At 35.7% G+C, this 19,538-nt stretch overlaps 1 protein-coding gene across 4 annotated transcripts in view; it reads right to left on the minus strand.

Annotated features, from left to right (window-relative positions):
• TP63 (tumor protein p63) overlaps positions 1-17,685 on the minus strand; it is a gene marked incomplete at both ends in the record, with an annotated part of 214,334 nt that extends 196,649 nt beyond the window's left edge. For all 4 annotated transcript variants that reach the window (XM_080654858.1, XM_080654857.1, XM_080654863.1 and 1 more), the window contains one exon: positions 17,624-17,685. In XM_080654858.1, coding sequence (XP_080510984.1) covers positions 17,624-17,685 — 62 coding nt within the window. The remainder of the gene's footprint in view (positions 1-17,623) is intronic.
• Positions 17,686-19,538: the final 1,853 nt, after the last annotated feature.

Below are 19,538 nucleotides of genomic sequence, written 5' to 3' on the forward strand. Positions count from 1 at the left end.
CAGGAAATTTTATGTTGAAATTTGAGTGTTAGCTATTTTTTATATAAGATATTTCTAAATAATGAGATCATTAACACAAATATAAAAGGACTTTGTAATTTCTAGAATTTCAACTTCTTTATTTTATTGATTGTTTCTTTATGTTTTTTTAAAGATATTTTTGTAGAAAGCCATTATACCATTGGCATATCTGAGAACCTCAGTGTCTTGCAAGAAAAAAACACACAAATCATTAATAATATTATTCTTTTCCCAAAAATATTCAGCTGAAAAATGCTTCCTAAAATTAGTTTAAACAAAAATAAAAATATAGGGTGCTCCCCAAAATGTATATACACTTTGAATAATTATAAAGGCAGTATTTATAATTTATTTACATTTCATTTTTTCAAAATGTAACAGAATTAGCTGTTAAAGTATGTATACATTTTTTGGCGACATCCTGTATATACACAAAAAATGTGTGTACTTTATACCCCTTAGTAAATTTCCTAAATAGTAACTTTTCTTCCACATACACTTCAGTTTAATTATCTATATTTTTATGTTGTCATGAATTATCTTTGTCATTTGTTTCTTTGAAGTGGTTAATTTTTAATTTAAAACTTGGTGTTGCCCTAACTGGTTTGGCTCAGTGGATAGAGCGTCGGCCTGCGGACTGAAGGGTCCCGGGTTCGATTCCGGTCAAGGGCATGTACCTTGGTTGCGGGCACATACCCGGTGGGGAGTGTGCAGGAGGCAGCTGATCGATGTTTCTCTCTCATCGATGTTTCTAACTCTCTGTCCCTCTCCCTTCCTCTCTGTAAAAAATCAATAAAATACATTAAAAAAAAAAAAAACAACAACTTGGTGTTAACATTCTTTTACTTAAGTAAATATTTATTTTATATGTTTAGTGAGATGCTTCCATTTAAGACATCTTGCTGGCAAATCAATCTTATGCTTTTCCAGCTTTAGTTAATAAGCACAAAGTTGTCTCACAAATAAATGGGAGATTAGGTATATAGCATTTACTATAAATAACATAAACACACATAAAAAGAGAGTTTAATGATTATTTGAGTCTTTAATCTCTTCAGTATTAGTGGAGAGTGGGCTAAAATTCAACCATTTCTCCCCCCAAGCACAAAGGACCACATGAAAGACTTGAGATCCTTCTTCCCAACATACTCCTTTGGTGCTAAAATAACAAAGACTAAGAATACGTTTAGGTTTAATCCCTTAAAAATATAAAGGTTATAGAAAACTAGACAATCATCTTATTATAAATTAAACATACTTTAGGGCAAAAGCTTTAAGAAAATTAAACACTTAAGGAATTTTTGCTTAACAATTATAGCTCCTGAAAGCTTGCCTGCAATACATCTAAAAAGGTCTATTTTTAGGTAGATTGAACTGGGACATCTGGAAAATTAGGTTGAGTTATTATGATAAAAATGACAACTACAACAACAAAAATGTCCAGCAGGCACCATGATTTAAAAAGAAAACTATAATTGAGTTGATTCAATAAGTCTAAATTTAGTAGCTAACTCTATTGAGCAGAGTTTTAGGAGAATTAGATAGTTTATAGCAGTGACATGTAATTCAGACTATTCAGAAACTGAGAAAACTGATTGCCGTCTAAATAAAACAAAAATATAGTGGATCTCTTTGGCAAGAACACCCAAGAAATGAAATTATTTCTGCCAAAACCAGAGTAAAACTAATCAAATATATTAACACTTCTGAAGGAAGAATGTACTAGTCTAGAGTGGGGAAAATTTGTTGTTCACTGATCAGAATAACAGAGAGGTACCTTCTGACACTGGGTTTTTATCTGTGTCTCAGCACATGAATATTCTGGCCCAAGAAGATGAGTCTCCATATAGTGCTTTCAGTGGATATATCTTTATGGAGCTAACTATAAGGAGATGAATGCATCAAGCTATTGAGTTATCCATCACCTCCCATTTTCCCACTATGCCATGTTTACCTAGCAACATGCTGAATCTTAATTGGTATCCCCCAACAATATGTCTACGGGAAAAAAAAAATGCTTATCAGCCAACAAAAGCTTATTCGAGATAGTTGTATTTCTCATTGTAAGAGTTAGTACATTGCTTTCATATTTTCATGTATGAGTGTTTTCATGATCTCTGAGTGTTTGGTTAACCAAGAAATTGACCATGTGCTGACACATTAGGCTTCTAACTTTTCAAGGTTGAAAGCTACTCAGGTAATGCCATGCTGTGGGGAAAAGATGCCCTTTTAAAGATGACCTAAGCCTGAAATAAGGTCCATATTTATAAGCATCAACACTTCTATTGATCATCTTTTGAAACATATCCTTGACACTACTACTCTTTTCCACCTAGTACAAAGCACCCTCAACTCTCAAATAGAACAATAGCCTCTGGACTTGGTCTCTACAGTGTGTTCCTCACACAGCACACAGTCAAAGTGACTCTTTAAAATATAAGACAAAATAAAATCATTATGAGAGAAAAAAAAAAATCTTCTTTAGAGCCCTACTCCTTAACAATTGATCTTATCTCCTATTTTCCTGTTCTTACTCATTCTGTCCAAGCCTCTCTGATCTCCTTGCATTACCTGCCTGAAACTCTTTTTCACCCAAATTCCTTTCTTATTATTTTCAGATCTCTACTCAAAGGTCACTTCACCTAAGTGGTTTTATAAGATGACCATCCCATTTAATATAGCATTCCTTCCAAACCTGTCATTTTCTCTATATAGAACTTATCTTGCCTCATTTTTATGCAGAAACCATAGGTCATAGATGGCACTCAGTATACTTTTAAAATGAATAGTTGCAAGAGAGAAATAGCATATAATAACAAAAAGCTTATTTGACTAGATCCCAGGAGTTGAATCCTTCTTTTGTCCTCAATTAAGCATCACTGTGACTGACTTTCAGCAGATCACTAGCTCTCTGCCTTTGAGTTTTTTATCTCTAAAATGCAAATAATAATATCTATTTGGTTCAAATACTATATGTGAAAAGATTTTACAAGATAAAACACTGAACAATGATGAGGGATTTGAACAAACAAGATGTCCAGGCTTACAAACAGGCTAGATGAGAAATTTAGTGAGAACACTGAATTCTGAATGTGAAATGCTGACTGTAGTCCTGATTCTCCAAATGACTAGCTCTGTGACTTTGATTCAGTTACTCAATGCTTTTAAGCCTCATTTTCCTGCTTAAAAACAAACAAACAAAAAAACACTTCACATACCTTTCTCAATAAAAATGTTTCTTTTTAAAGAAATTGTTTTTGTTTTTTTTAATATATTTTATTGATTTTTTACAGAGAGGAAGGAAGAGGGATAGATAGTCAGAAACATCGATGAGAGAGAAACATCGATCAGCTGCCTCTTGCACACCTCCCACTGGGGATGTGCCCGCAACCAAGGCACATGCCCTTGACCGGAATCGAACCTGGGACCTTTCAGTCCGCAGGCTGACGCTCTATCCACTGAGCCAAACCGGTTTTGGCAGAAATTGTTTTTTGATCATCAGGAAAAGCAACATAAGTGACTAAGGACTGTTTATTAACTTTTTCCATAATTCATTCAGTCAACAGCTATTTACAGAGCACCTACATGTGCGAAGCTCTGTTCTACCTGTTTAGAATAAGTCAGGGAAAAAATAGACAAATATCCTGCCTTCGTGTTGTTTACTTTCCAGTGTGGAGAGGCAGATAAAAAATAAACAATAAATAATTAAATGAAATAGTATTTTCATAGGTGGTATCTATATATATAAAACCCTAACATGCAAATAGATGGAATGTCTGAACAACCAAACAACTGGTCGCTACCAGTATGATGTGCGCTGACCACCACGGGGGTGCACACGGAATATGGTGGGCATCGGCAGCAGGAGGCAGAGCATGGAACATGGTGGTCGTCGGCTGTGGCGAGATGGTGGAGCAGGTGAGTGGGGGTGCCAGACCAAGGTGGGGCACCAGTTGCTGTCATCGGGGTGAGCCTCTGGTAGTTACTGAAAATTCTTTGCTCCCACATGCCATGGTCCCACCTGGTGCTCACACCTGCTGCCAGCCCCAATCACCCCTCAGGGCTTCTCCACCTCCCCCTGCTCCTGAGGGGCAAATGGAGCTGGCAGCTGCCTCTCACACTCACTGCTGGCAATGGCCCCACTCACATCCGCTGCTGGCACTGGCCCCAGTCGCTCTGTGCCATCAGCAGGTGCGAGTGGGGCCGATGCGGCGGTGGCAGGAGTGGGGCTGCCAGCAGACAGGGGACTGGGGGCCACAGCGGGAGGGGCCTGGCAGGGGTGTGGAGAATGGGCTGAGACCTGCCCCTGTACCCACCCCAGCCTTGAAGCCCACAGTTCCTTTCAAGGTGCATATTTCCGTGCACTGGGCCCCTAGTATGTTATATAGACAATATAGCATAGTGAGAAAGTGGGGATTGAAAATATGTGCTACTTATAGGGAATATCAAAATAAATAAGGCAGCCCCTTCCTTTTTACAGTTGTATAGGCAGGACCTCAAATTTCAGTGTGCATCAGAACCCCCTGAAGAATGTGTTACTATAAAACAGTGTGCTGGGCCACAATCTAGGACTTCTGATTCAGTAGAGTTTATGTGGGGCTTGAAATTTTGTGTTTCTATTGCTGTGCTCTCAGGACCACATCTGGAGAACTACTAGGTTAGAACAATGCTTTCAAATTTAATGTCTTCAAAAGGCCCCTTGAGTTCTTTTTAAAATACAAATTCTCATTTATGGTGACTGATGTGGATCCCCAGATTCTGTATTATTCTATACACTTTACTTTGAGTAGTGAGGGTCTAGTAGGTAAAAAGAAACTTATAAGTAAACATGCATAAAAGACATTATCAAATAGATAGAAATAAAGACAACCTTTGAAGAAGGGATTGAATTTCCACAGGGGATATTGTGAGGGTGAGCATAGGGAACAGATTTAGTGCAGGCTGGGCTGTGAGAGAGGTGAGGGACCAATAATAGATTGTGACCAGAAAGGGAAGTAAAGATAGTATGATTTAGGGCAGGGATAAGTTCTGGTAATGATGAAGTCTAGTACCTTGTTGTTTGGGTTGGTAGATGGAATTAAGTGGAAATTAGAGCTCCTTGAGTTGAGAAAGTCTAGGAATTGTGAGACTACATTGTAGGAAGGCCATCAAAGGCATAATGGAATTTCCAAATAATTGGCAGAAGTAAAGAGGAAAATCTCCTAAAGGTCAGTGCATTGTCATGAACTTTAGTAAATCCCTTTGAAGGAAGAGATTTCAGAAGACATGAGATTGTTGACTGATAGTAGGTAAACAATAATCTAAAAACAGCAGTGTTGTGCAAGAAATATGTTAGTTTCTTTTCTTGGCTCTCTGAATGAAAAGGGGTATGTGTAGAAGACTCTGCTTCTACTGAGAACAACAGGCAATATTGGTGTTTTCAGAGAAAGAACAGCTTTCAGTTAAGACAACCCAGTCAGTTGGGTACTACTATTATGCTCATTTATACATGAGAAAACAGACACAGAGAGATGAAGTTAGCAGATCTAACAATTGACAGAGAATTGCCAAGGAACACCGGCCCCCAATTCAGTTTTCTTAAGTACTGTATTGCTATCTTTTGGTTAACAATAGGTAATACTAGCAAATAACTCCTAAAGTGGTTTGAAGATTAAAGATTAAAATTAAATATGTCCAGTGCTTAGACCAGTTTCTGGCACATAGTAAGAATTCCATAAATAGAAGATATTTAGCTTGTTTATTTCTCATCCCCACTTTCTAAAAATGCAGGATCAAAAGTTGAGATCTTTTAAAATTAGTAATTGTAGTTTCTGTAATTATAATTGTAGTTAATTAAAAAGTGCTAATTAAAACCACATGTCATTTTACATCTATTAAATTAGCAGAACTGAAAAATAATAATATCAAAAAGCTGAAAGTCTGGCAAAATATACTGCACATCCTTTTAAATAGTCATGTTTTCCAGAAACTTTAAAAAGTTCATATACTTTTTTTTTTTTTTTTTTTTTTTACCACACTCTCACTTCTTAAGGAGCAGCATACTATAGAGCAGTGGTCGGCAAACTCATTAGTCAACAGAGCCAAATATCAACAGTACAACAATTGAAATTTCTTTTGAGAGCCAAATTTTTTAAACTTAAACTTCTTCTAACGCCACTTCTTCAAAATAGACTCGCCCAGGCCGTGGTATTTTGTGGAAGAGCCACACTCAAGGGGCCAAAGAGCCGCATGTGGCTCGCGAGCTGCAGTTTGCCAACCACGGCTATAGAGGAAAAGAAGCAAAATCTTTAGATAAGATAGTCCTGGGTTCAATTCTAACTTGGGTGAGAGTGAAAATACAATAAGATCCTTCCACTTGCTGGTTAAGTCACCCTGATTAAATTGATTATCTCTCTGAGTATCATTTTTCTTATCTGCAAACTGGGAATATTACTTAGCTAAAAAAATGTATTTTATGACATAATGAAGGTAAATGCATAGCAGTTTTGATGGCTTGAACAGATATTATTTTGCTTTCTTTTAATATTTGTTCCCTGGAACAATCCCAAGGAAATAATTAAAAAAAACAAAGGTGGCTCTATGTTATTCTTAATTTATAACAAAAATTACAACCAACCTAAATAGTCAATACAGGAAAGGATAAATGTATTGAGTTGCATTGATATGAGATCATTATGCAATTACTTATATAATAAATGTAAAAATACATGACAGATGGGATTTCTTATGTAATTTATATGGTAAATAAAACACTGAAATTATTTTGTAATTATAATTTCTATGTATAAAGAATTATTGACCTAGAAGATGCCATGGAAAACAATGATTTTAACTAGATTTTTCTTTGCTGGCTTTCATGATTGTTAAGAGCATGTTATTTGTTTAAAAAATAGTTTTTGATATCATTAATATCAAGTCACAATTACTCTTTCCTACACATGTTTCACCTGAGATACCTAAAATGCTCTGACATTTATGTATTTGCCTTCAAAGATCTTCTTTTATCTTTTACTTAATTCAGATGATTATAGAAGCAGCTTTTCTACAGTAGAAACAAATACTTATAAACTTTGAGTTTTAAAATTGATCATATATCCAACATCTAGCATTTAGTAAATGTTTACTGCACATATTGAATAATTTTGTAGTTTACAATGAGGTTGAACTATTTCAGGCATTATCATTTTTCTTTTTTTATTCTTCCTTGTTGCCTGAAACAACATTTTTTAAAAATTTATTTAAATAGTAGCTAATTTAAAAACCCCTTCTAAAATCTGCTTAGCAACTCAGAGAAACTAATACTTAAAAACAATTTTTTCCTGTAAAATCCAAAAGTCATATATTTTGTCAGTGTTATGTTTTTATTTTTGGGATGTTGCTGTCACAATTTTTCACTTTTGCTGACAAAATGTACCAATTTTACTTTTGCAGAGCAAAGCATGGGCTGGTTAAGGAAAATGCTGTGTGATATTTTTAGCTTTTTCAGGTATATTGTGTCTTCTCAAGAAGCAAAGAAATTCAGAGCTGCTGTGAAGGAGAGAAAAACTAAAAGGAAGAGGAGAAGAGAAGTAGAGGAAAACTGAGCTTTACTTTTTACTGTTTTGAAGAAGTCAACAATGTAAAGGTAAAACTGTATGTCAATTTTATGTAGAATGATAAAGTCATAATCTCAATGCCAGATAGAAAGGCCAGTAGTGGATTCATAGGGCAACACTGAAGGCTTTGGCTCAGTGAGAAGACATGATTTCACATGAAAATCTGTATGAAAGCGAGTCAGTGTAAACATAAAATCTAAGAGGGCCTACATTCACACCAGTACTAACCTGAAGATAAGTCATTAATTCATATTTTAAATAAGACATTTAAAGCTTGGTATTTTTAAGGAAGCTCTAAAAACTGACCACCTTGAGGAAATGTCAGAATATCACAGGTGAATAAATTAAATGCAATCAACAATCTTCAGGCATAGGATACTGAGTATTAAAAGCAAAAGTCTCTATTGCAGCTTGCTCCTGTCATAGGTGTGTATAATATGTTATTTACTTCAATTAACACCAAATCTCTAATAAAAGTTAAATTAAAAATCTACTTTAAATGGCTGATTAAATTATCACACCAGCTTCCAATGTTGTACTTCTTGTCTTAAAATGCTTTCTCAGTATTAACGTAATTATGATTCTGGTTTTGCCCTCCATTTTGAAAGTGAGAATGGGTAGTGGCTGTTAAATTTGGCAAATTAAGTTTGCTTGTTTGAAACAAAAGAAAAAGGTACTGAAGATTTGAAAGTAGTAAGGATGTTTTGAGCCCTTACATTTGTCTTAAACTTAATACTTTTATTTTGAACTCCTAAGAGTCTAATTCATAATAACAAGAGTCAGGTATAAATGGAGAATGAAAGGCAAACAATAAGAATGAAAATAGACAATTAATTCTCTTCATCTAAATTATTCACAAATATTATGGCTTAAGGTAAAACAGAAATGTTAATAACTGTCATTTCTAAAACCTTGACTAACCAATAAGTACACGTCACCCCTGTCCACTTCTCTCCCTATTTTAAATGGAATAAAGTGACTTTCAGAGGTTGGGAAGTGCATAATTATATAGACCAGAGTCTTTAGACTTTGATCATAATTATAGTGCTTCATCCATCCATCACTTGTTGCTTGAGGACTATTCTTTGCTGAATTCTTTAAAGAAGATAGAAACCTTGTCAGGACAAATTTGAGCTGCAAAACAGCTAATCAGAAACTTGGCTCTCTTGACTTGAAACAGATTGAAAATTGCCACTTTAATCTCACGATCCATTTGGCTTTTAAGTAAAGCGAGTACGCAAAGTCTGTCTTTGGGAAGGCATGTATTTGTTGTTCATACCACCGGATACTGTTTTATGAGCTCCTATTAGGACATTAGGTCCAAGTTTGCTCACTGTAGGTAGCAGTTCTCAAATTTGGTTTTGTGAACAAATAAATCATTGAAAGTGCTGAACAAAAACGCTGATTTTGCATTCCTTCCACTGCTCATGGCCACTTTCTCAAAGGGAGACATCAATGTAATTGTAAGCCTAAAAATAACTGGGGACCTTACAGCACCAGGAGGACTGGAGCTATTTTTCCAAGAGTGGTCCTGGAACTACATGAATAAAAGTTGTTTGCTTTTGTTTACAATGCAATTCCAAAGCTTTACCTAGACTTATCAAACCATAGTCTTAGGGTGTTGTCACATCACTCTAAATTCCTGGCATCAGAAGTGAACAAGTATATTACTGTTTTCCTGAATTTGAATTTGGGCCTCACATTTTCAGTTACCAACTAAGAGTCAAATATACCACCATGTAAAGCACTTTGAGAAACTTTAACTGAGGCTACTAACAAAAATCTCCTTTCCAATTTGCTGCCTCCAAGATGGGTGCTTTGCAATTATAGTCTCCAGCCAGCATGCCTGGGTCTTTTTATTCTTCCTCATACTTTTTTATATTATGTCTATTCATTGTGGTTTTACTTTGGATTTCCTGAGTAGTTTCTACCTTCCCCACTCAGCATCAAATAAATAAATAAATAAATAAATAAATATGTTCATGGACTACTTTATTTTTTAAAATTTATCTTTATTTTTGAAAGTATTACAGATGTCCCCTTTTTCCCCCCCACATTGACCCTTTCTAGCCCATACCTGCCCTCCACCCTAGGCCTTCACCACACTATTGTCTGTGTCCACAGCTTATGCATATATGCATGTAAATTCTTTGGTTAATCTCTTCCCATCCTCCTACCCACCCTAGCCTTCCCTCTGAGATTTGTCAGTCTGGGCCATGTTTTTATGTCTCTGGATCTATTTTCTTCATCAATTTATTTTGTCCTTTATATTCCACATATGAGTGAGATCATGTGATACTTGTCTTTCTCTGACCGGCTTATTTCACTTAGCCTAATACTCTCCAGGTCCCTCCATGCTGTTTTAAAGGGTAAGAAATCCTTTTTTTTTTTTTTTTTTTTTTTTACAGCTGCACAGTATTCCATGGTGTAAATGTACCACACCATTTTTATCCACTCATTTACTGATGGGAACTTGGGCTGCTTCCAGATCTTAGCTTTTGTAAATTGCACTTCTATGAATATAGGGATGCATATATTCTTTCTGATTGTTGTTTCGAGTTTCTTAGGATATATTCCTAGCAATGGGAACACTGGGTCAAATGACTGTTCCATATATAACTTTTTGAGGAAACTCCATACTGTTTTCCACAGTAGCTGCAGCAGTCTGCATTCCTACTAGCAGTGTACTAGGGTTCCCTTTTCTCCACATCCTCGCCAGCACTTGTCATTTGCTCATTTGATGATAGTCATTCTGACAGGTGTGAGGTGATACCTCATTGTCATTTTAATTTGCATCTTTCTTATGATTAGTGATTTTGAGAATATTTTCATATGTCTCTTGGCCATCTGCCTGTCTACTTTGGATAAATTCTATTTAGGTCCTTCCCCCATTTTTTTTTATATATTTTTTTTATTGATATTTCACAGAGAGGAAAGGAGAGGGATAGAGAGCTAGAAACATCGATGAGAGAGAAACATCGATCAGCTGCCTCCTGCACACCTCCTACTGAGGATGTGCCCGCAACCAAGGTACATGCCCTTGACCGGAATCGAACCCGGGACCCTTCAGTCCGCAAGCCGACGCTCTATCCACTGAGCCAAACCGGTCTCGGCGGTCCTTCCCCCATTTTTAATTGGATTGTTTAGTTAAGTTGTATGAGCTCGACCAAAAAACTACTAGATTTAATAAATGAATTTGCCAATATAGCAGGATACAAAATTAACACCCAGAAATTGATGGCATTTTTATACATGAATGATGAATTCTCAGAAAGAGAGTAAAAAAAAAATACCATTTACCATTGCAACAAAAAAAATAAGGTACTTAGGAATACCTTAAGGAGGTAAAAGACCTGTATTCAGAAAACTATAAGACATTGTAGAAGAAGATATAAACAAATGGAAGAATATACTGTATTAATGAAACCATGTTCATGTATTGGTATAGTTAACATCATTAAAATATCCACACACAAAATAAGTCCATACTACCCAAAGCAATCTATAGATTCAATGCAATCCTTATTAAAATATCAACAGCATATTTCAAGAACAAATACTCCAAAAATTTATGTGGAACCAAAAAAGACCCCAAATAGCTGCAGCAATCTTGAGAAAGAAGAACAAAGTTAGAGGGATCACAATACCAGATATCAAGTTATACTACAAAGCCACTGTGCTCAAAACAGCCTGGTACTGGCACAAGAACAGACATATAGATCAATGGAACAGAATAGAGAACCTAGAAATTGACCCAAGCCATTATGCTCAATTAATATTTAACAAAGGAGGCAAGAGTATACAATGGAGTCAAGACAGTCCCTTCAATAAATGGTGCTGGAAAAACTGGACAGGTACATGAAAAAAAAATTAAATTAGACCATCAACTTACATCATACACAAGAATAAACACAAAATGGATAAAGACTTAAATGTAAGTCCTGAAACCATAAAAATGCTAGAAGAAAACATAGGCAGCAAAATTTCAGACATCTCTCATAGCAATATTTTGCTGATATATCTCCTAGGGCAAGTGAAACAAAGGAGAAAATAAACAAATGGGACTACATCTAAATAAAAAGCTTCTGCACAGCAAAAGAAGCCATAAACAAAATGAAAAGGGAGCCCACTTCATGGGAGAACATATTTATCAATGATACATCTGATAAGGGGTTAATACCATGGACTACTTTAAACAAACAAACAAATCAAGACAAAAATAGTTTCAGTTTCCATAGCTACAATTTGGAGATAAAAATTCTTTACCTAGTGAATTAGTTTCCTAATGCTGCTATAACAAGTTACCACAAATTTACAACCTAAAGCTATACAAATATGTTTTTTTATAGTTCTTTAGGTCAAACCTTTTCAGGCTTCTAGAGTCTGCCAGCCTTCCTTGGCTCACAATCCCCTTCCATCATAAAAATCTGTTGTCTTTCCTCACATCACATCACTCTGACTCGATTTCTACTTCCCACTTCCACTTTTAAGGACTCTTGTGATTACATTGGGTCCACTTGGGTAATCCAAGATAACCTACCTATTTTAAGGCCAGCCGATTAGCAGTGTTAATTCCATCAACAATCTTAATTCCCCTGTGCTGTGTAATAAAGCATATTTGCAGGTTCTTGGGATTAGGCTATGGCTATCTGCCTCCACACCTACCCATCTCCCAGGTGGATCAGAAACTGTTTTGGGAAACTCTTAACCGTAAAGTCCTATGCAGATCTAATAGAATGTTACGTACTCTTGAAGAAATAGCACTGAACTGGGAGTCAAGATACTAATTCCAGACTTTGTTCTGCTACTATTTTGTTGTATGATTTTGGGCAAATCACTTAACCCCTAAACTCAAAAGTATAAGAATTGAGGAAGACAAGCCAAAATCATGTCCAAGACCCATAATGACCTTTGTCCTTAATTTAAAGATGATATAGAGCAAAATGGAACGTAAGGCATGCCTACATGGAGACACAATTGTTGCTGGGAAAGAATCCCCAGCCTGCTGGTGTGCTATCCACACAATAGTAGGGCTGAGGAAATACACTAAGGAAATGGATTTCACAGTTTAGTTGGGTTCATATTTAATTCTCAAAGTCTTATTTGTGAATAGTAGATCAGAGTTTGTTATCCCTACTTACCTTAAAATCTTTGATTTAGACAGATTAAGTGATTTCATGAGGGTCACATCATTAGTTAGTGGTAGAGTTAAAATTATTATCCAGATCTTTTAACAAGTCCTCTGTGCACCAAGCTAACATGCTTCCCTATTCTCTGCCATTTAAATGCACTCACATCTCAGGAGCAGCATACATAATTATAACACACCATGCTTCTTGGCTAGCTACAGTTGGCCTTAAAGGTCTTTTAAAACTTATTCTTGTAAAAATTGTAAGGCTTTAAAGCAGCTCTTTCTTTCTTTCTTTCTTTCTTTTTTAATATATTTTATTGATTTTTTACAGAGAGGAAGGGAGAAGGATAGAAAGTTAGAAACATCGATGAGAGAGAAACATCGATCAGCTGCCTTCTGCACACTCCCCACTGGGTATGTGCCTGCAACCAAGATACATGCCCTTGGCCGGAATGGAACCTGGGACCCTTGAGTCCGCAGGCCGATGCTCTATCCACTGAGCCAAACCGGTTAGGGCTAAAGCAGCTCTTTCTTGATTGCAACTGGTGGATACATTATTTGCTGTTGATAAATTGTACCTTCATATTTTTTATGAAATAACTCTTTCCGCCCTCTGACTTGTTTCATTTGAAGGACTGATATGAACAACATACGCAGACTGCAGCATGTAGACTCAATTAGTTCGGTCAGATAGAGAAACATAGTGATTATGGAGATGGCTAAAATTGACCTTACTAAAAACTGGTTTGCTTACTGCAAGGGATAGATACATCTTTTATCTCACATCACAAATTATATTGTATTATTATATGTTATGTTCATTTTGGAAGTCTGCCTGTGCACATAACACTATGGACATATATTTGTTTTTGTACTTGCCATGGTTCTGGCAGTAAAAGAACACTGAACAAAGAGTAAATAAAGAGACTATTTATCAAGGGATAAGAGATTTGGTATGGTTTTTTGGAGCTAACAGTAGCTAGGAATGGTTATCAAACCTAAGCTTGAAGGGGATGGAGAGTGGGGAGCAGTTACTTGAACTCAAGACACTGGACCTGTGGCAGATGTCTCTGACAGGGCCCATAGCCTTTTGTAGAAAACCCAGAGAGATGGCCAGGGAAACATATATCTCAACTTCACTCTCCTTGTATCCTTTGATCTCCTGTTAGAGGTTCCCAGTGGTTGACAGAAGAGGAAACCAGAGGTGAAAGGAACTGTCAACAGGATATTTAGAAGTTAACTTTCTGGGGTATAGAACAAGAAGGAGGATAGAAGGCAGATGTAAAAGAGGCAAGTGGAGGACACCCAACACAGAACTACATATGCCTTTATGTTATTTTAATTTATTGATTTTCCACTTTAAGTTAACTGTCACCACCCTTCCCTTTGGGATATATTTAGAAAGAACAGTTAATAAAGTTGACCTTTAAACTAGAAAAGTGTGACATTCACAATCAATATATAATTTGCACAGGAAATACTTCTTATTCATCTTCACAGTACTTTGACAGTTTTAGCTTCTTTTGAAAGAATTTAATCTTTTAGTATTTCTTGGTTAAAAATCCTATTTTAAAAAATAGATGGCAATTCTAAAAACTTCACGAGATTCAAGGACAACAAAATTATAACCCCAAAAATAAATTAACAAGATTTAGCTTCTAAAATAATAAATTTTCTATTTATTTTTAATATTTACCTAATAAAAATTAAATAAACATAATTTATTTTATGAAGTTTTTATTATAAAGAAATGGTAACTTATTCATTGGCTCTTGTTTATTGATCTTGCATAATTTCATCTATGCTTTTATATTTTTGTTAGAATTAAGTGAGCAATAAAATGACAAGATGTAATTTTGTCACCTTCTCTTTGTAATGGTCATTGTTATCAAAGGGCTAAGCTCTGTAGTTGAACTGCTTTATTGATTTTCAGATAAGTTCTTGCAAAGACTGAAGTGAATTGGGATCAACATCAGAGAAAAATTAAATGCATAATATATTCAGACACAAAGACAAAACAGGGGGTTAAATCTCACTTTTAACTGAGAGAATGATTATCATTTCATATTTTGAAATATATATTAAAATTGGCCTTTTGGGCCTGCCATTAACATTCAGTAATAAATGATAATAACATCCCTCATTTATGCTGTTCTGTGATAAAAGGAAATTCACACGTTAAGGTATCTTGGAGTTAAAAATAACATGGTATTTTTCCTTCTTTTTTTGAAAGTTCTCTCTTGTGACTTCTTTCTAAGGAAAAGGACAAGAAAATGACAAATTTAACTATATAGATGACTATGATTATATTAGAATGATTAAATTTGGTCTATCTTAAAATATATTTTGTAAACTGGGAACTACAAGGGTTTCTCTTTAGAAAAACCAACTCAAACCTATTCACTCATTAAGCATCAAAGAAAATATATGTGTGATTTTTGCTTTAACAATATATGGTATCATATATTACTTAGTGATTTTTCACTTACTCATTTACTCACTAAGTGGTATAGATAGGAAAGGAGCAATAATTCAGTCCCTAAGTTATGTGGCAAAACAGTTAAATATTTGAGAAAATATACGTTATTAAATATATAAGTACTGTAGCATTAAATAAACATCACAGCCACACCTTATTCATTTTTGCATTTCCAGTGCCTTGCACAGAGTAAATGACCAGCAGCAAATAGTTTTCTGCTCTTTATTTGCCAGTGAAGTTTCATTACAAATGGGAAGTACATAATCTTGCTTAAAACAATTTATTAGGCAAATAAACATTCCCTGACCACTCTTCACTGAAACCTCACAGGTACCCAAAATACCTGCCTCCTCTCCCGAAAAGTGACACTCACCATGATTAAAGCTCAGGGCATTTAGAAAAATTTGAAATATTTTAAAAAACTATTATTATTTTGAATGTCTCAATCTGTCAAAAACTGAGATGGTATTTTCTCCACGAATTAACAGTTTCTTGAAACAACATAAAAAGCAATTTCCTCTTATTTATATTTAAGGCCTCTCTCATCAATCACTGGAAATGCCTCCAGACCAGCGATTTCTAACACTTTTCATCTCATGGAGCACATAAGCTAATTACTAAAATTCTGTGGCGCGCACGCGCGCACACACACAAATATTTTTGTCAATCTGACAAAAAAATAGGTATAATCTTGATACATTCACACTGGACAGCTATTGTTGTGTTGACTGTTGTCATATGTTTATTTGACAATCGAAGGAAAAAGAGGTCAGTGCCCCTGATTAAATAGTCAGGTATTGTGCATCTTAAAAATTATTGTGGCACACCTGTTGAAAATCGCTGCTTTAGACAGAGGTGTACAGGATTATTAACTAATAATAATTAGTGTGTGGGTTAGTAATCAATAGAAAGAAAATGCCTCGAGGGAAGCATTATACAATGTTTCATCAGCATTATGTGCTTAGAAATATTATTTTAAAAGATTTTTAGTGGAATAGAAAACTTTGAGGCTGAAGAAAAATATTGAGAACTAGAAAGTCTTTGGTGTTTCCTGCTTTATCCATCAAATTTCCAACTCCAACTAAATCTAATTTTCAAGGTTTCCAAGAATATAAACTCCAGAGGGAGCAAGGCAGGGATCAAACACCATTCACATTTCACATTTCATCCTGGAAGATCACAAATTTGTTTCCCCTCTTTCTTTCTTTCTTTCTTTCTTTCTTTCTTTCTTTCTTTCTTTCTTTCTTTCTTTCTTTCTTTCTTTCTTTCTTCCTTCCCTCCTTCCTTCCTTCCTTCCTTCCTTCCTTCCTTCCTTCCTTCCTTCCTTCCTTCCTTCCTTCCTCCCTCCCTCCCTTCCTTCCTCCCTTCCTTCCTTCCTTTCTTCCATTCATTTTCTCCCTCTTTTCCCTTTCTCTCTCAACCATTCCATTTACCTTTCTGCCTCACTTTTCCTCTTCTGCTTTTTCACACAGCCTACCAGAAATCTCACAATGAGAGAAGCAAAACCTAGGTAGTCCACATCAGTATTCTACATTGTGACAAATGACATTAATGATAAAAGATCACACATCTTCCATAATTGCCTGGGCAATGCCACAGTAGCTGAGCTCTGCCCAGAGAGCCTGCTTACTAACTGGTAGTGAATTACAAGTTAACCCCTTTGTAACCCTACTGTTTTCAAGACTCAGAGGCCCTCTCTGTTGAATTAACAACATCACACCGCTACATACAACTTGCATATTTCCTGTAGCTTTATGACTGGAAAAACACTGTTCAGATTTCATTTACCAGTTTAAAAATAGCAAACTCTAAATTGAAACACATACACACACAACACATTGTGCATGCTCACTAATATTCCTTCTTGGTGCTCGGCAAATGTTTCTTCCTATAAACATAAGTAAAATTCAGTATAATCGTATGTTTTAAAAGTCAGAGTTTTCAAAAGAACATGCTTGTTATGAAACAAATTAAAAAGAAAATATTTCTTAGAGCCAAAATAATAAGCCATAATCTCTATGACAATAACAATAGCTATTTATCTGTTTTTAATAAATCAAAATTCTTCTGTGTTTATTTTGACTTGATCATCCATAGATGATTCCTAGCCAATGAAATTTCTTCTTCTTGGGTGGGTGAGTGCTGAGTAAGGCAAATAACATATTTTAAACATCTTAAAATCGGGTGATATCTTTTTAAGAAACCATGGGAAGATTGTCTTCAAACTTAGTCACTTTGTCTATTCAGACATAAACCAAAACAAGAAAATAATTAAAAAAGACCATTTTAAGTACACAGAAAGTCCAAAATAAAATCACCTGCTCATAAACAAGGAGCGTTGGCTCTTTGTACATGCAATAACACTCAAAATATAAGTTATGTCATGTTTAAACTCACCGCTGGATATAAGGGTCAGGACAGTACTGTAGGGTGGCACACCGTGAAGTTTCAAAATCCATTTCCTTCAATTCTCTTTGATATCAACAAATGGAGAACAATTATATAACATATACACATATACCTGTGTATATAGAGATAGGAAGCCAGGAGGCTTAAAGCAAGAGGGTCAACTGCTATAAGACATAGAAGTTTAGACACTTTCCCCCTTCACACATTTGCAAAGAGGCGGAGCGTTTCTTGATTTTAGCCAATGAGATTCATCAAGTAACTAAAACTTCAGAAATGGTTAAATCTTACCAGCTGGGCATCCTCTCTAAAGATGTTCTTCCCCCTCTACCACGGCTTTAGAGTCCTTGACGTATAGTGGCCACACTTGTTGGCAACTCAAAGGCATCTCTGAACTTCTGGTCTCTCTGGTGATTGGATGCTGGCATGAATGGCATCAGAGTTTAATTTCAGCAGCCTGGACTTTTGTAATAGAACTGAGCTGAGGAGTGTCCACCCTGCACCAGCTAATTAAGGTTTCCTTGTATCTTCATACTGATTTGATTTGAGGACTTCTGTAGCTGCTCTGGAGCTAAATTTTTCACAGAGCTGCTTAGAAAGGTTTTGTGGTTTTGTTTTGTTTTGTTTTTCATCTCCACCTCCCCCCAACCTCCACCCTTCTTCATTCTCCCTTTCAGTCAACCGCCTGTTGTGGTCACAATCTCAAATAGCAAAGACTGGGAAATTCCTTGATTATATTTAACCTAGAACTCACTCTTCCTCTTAACTAAGACAAAGAGATAGCCATTCCCCTAAGAAGTGTTGCCTGCCCCAAATAAAAGAAAATAAACTTCGTTGAGTTTATTTTGCAGTTTGCAAAATTATTTCAAATCACCTGTTACTGAAAACACTGTAGTTAATTTTAGTCTCTATCAGTCTGTCTCAATCGCTATTTATGCCTTACTATTTTTTGCTGGTTTTTGATTTTGCTTTGGCTGGACCTACTTGGGAGTAAAACCATTAAATTATTCATATATCCAAAAATTTATATAATATTAAAAACGTCTACATATCGAATAATTTACTACCTTTCAGATTAGGCTGTAAACCTATCCTGGTTTTGTGGATTTGGAATTGAATGAAATATGATTCAGAAGCTAAATTAAAATAGACTCCAACAGGAAAAAAAAACCCACAGTGTGTGCCCAGTATCACTAACATGACAATTCACATCTTCCATTCACTGTCTATTCACAGGTTACCTGTAAACTGGTGACATCAGTAGTTGTCAAAGTTGGGAGATAATCCAGTTATTTTCAGAGAATTTAACATTTCCTTAGAAGAAACTCAAATTCAAAATATATTTTGTAAAAAAATATTTTATTTGTTGCTTCAGCCAGGATAGAAGGGAGAAGCTATTTAAAACTTGACATTCTCTTCCCTTACTTAGCCTGAGAGTGTCTAACATCTGTGAATTGTGAAATTCACAAGCATGCAGGCCTGAGCCCCAGCCAAATCAGGCAGCCTGTTCTACAAAATATGAAACCTGAAGGGAAGATAATTTTACTAATTAATTATAGATTTGTTAATTGGAGTTAAAGTGTTTGGCTTTATTCCTGGCTACCAAGTTTAAACTGAAAATACTCAACATCCTTTGACCTTGGCTAAATTGTTACATCACACAAGGCCTTGCCATTCCCATTTATAAGACAAAGTAAAAGAATGATCTATAGCACCAGGCTATTCAAATGTTAATACCCCTGAGAGTTGCCTGGAAATCTGGTTAATGCAGATTCTGATTCAGCAGGTCTGGGCGGGGCCTGAGACTCTGAATTTCTAATGAGCTCCCAGGTGAAAATAGTGTTGCTGGTTCTTGTGTTGCACTTTGAGTAGCAAGACCTAGGGCTCTTTTTGGGCCTGATATTTA

This window comes from Plecotus auritus, assembly GCF_963455305.1.
Source record: "Plecotus auritus genome assembly, chromosome: 2".
NCBI lineage: Eukaryota > Metazoa > Chordata > Mammalia > Chiroptera > Vespertilionidae > Plecotus > Plecotus auritus.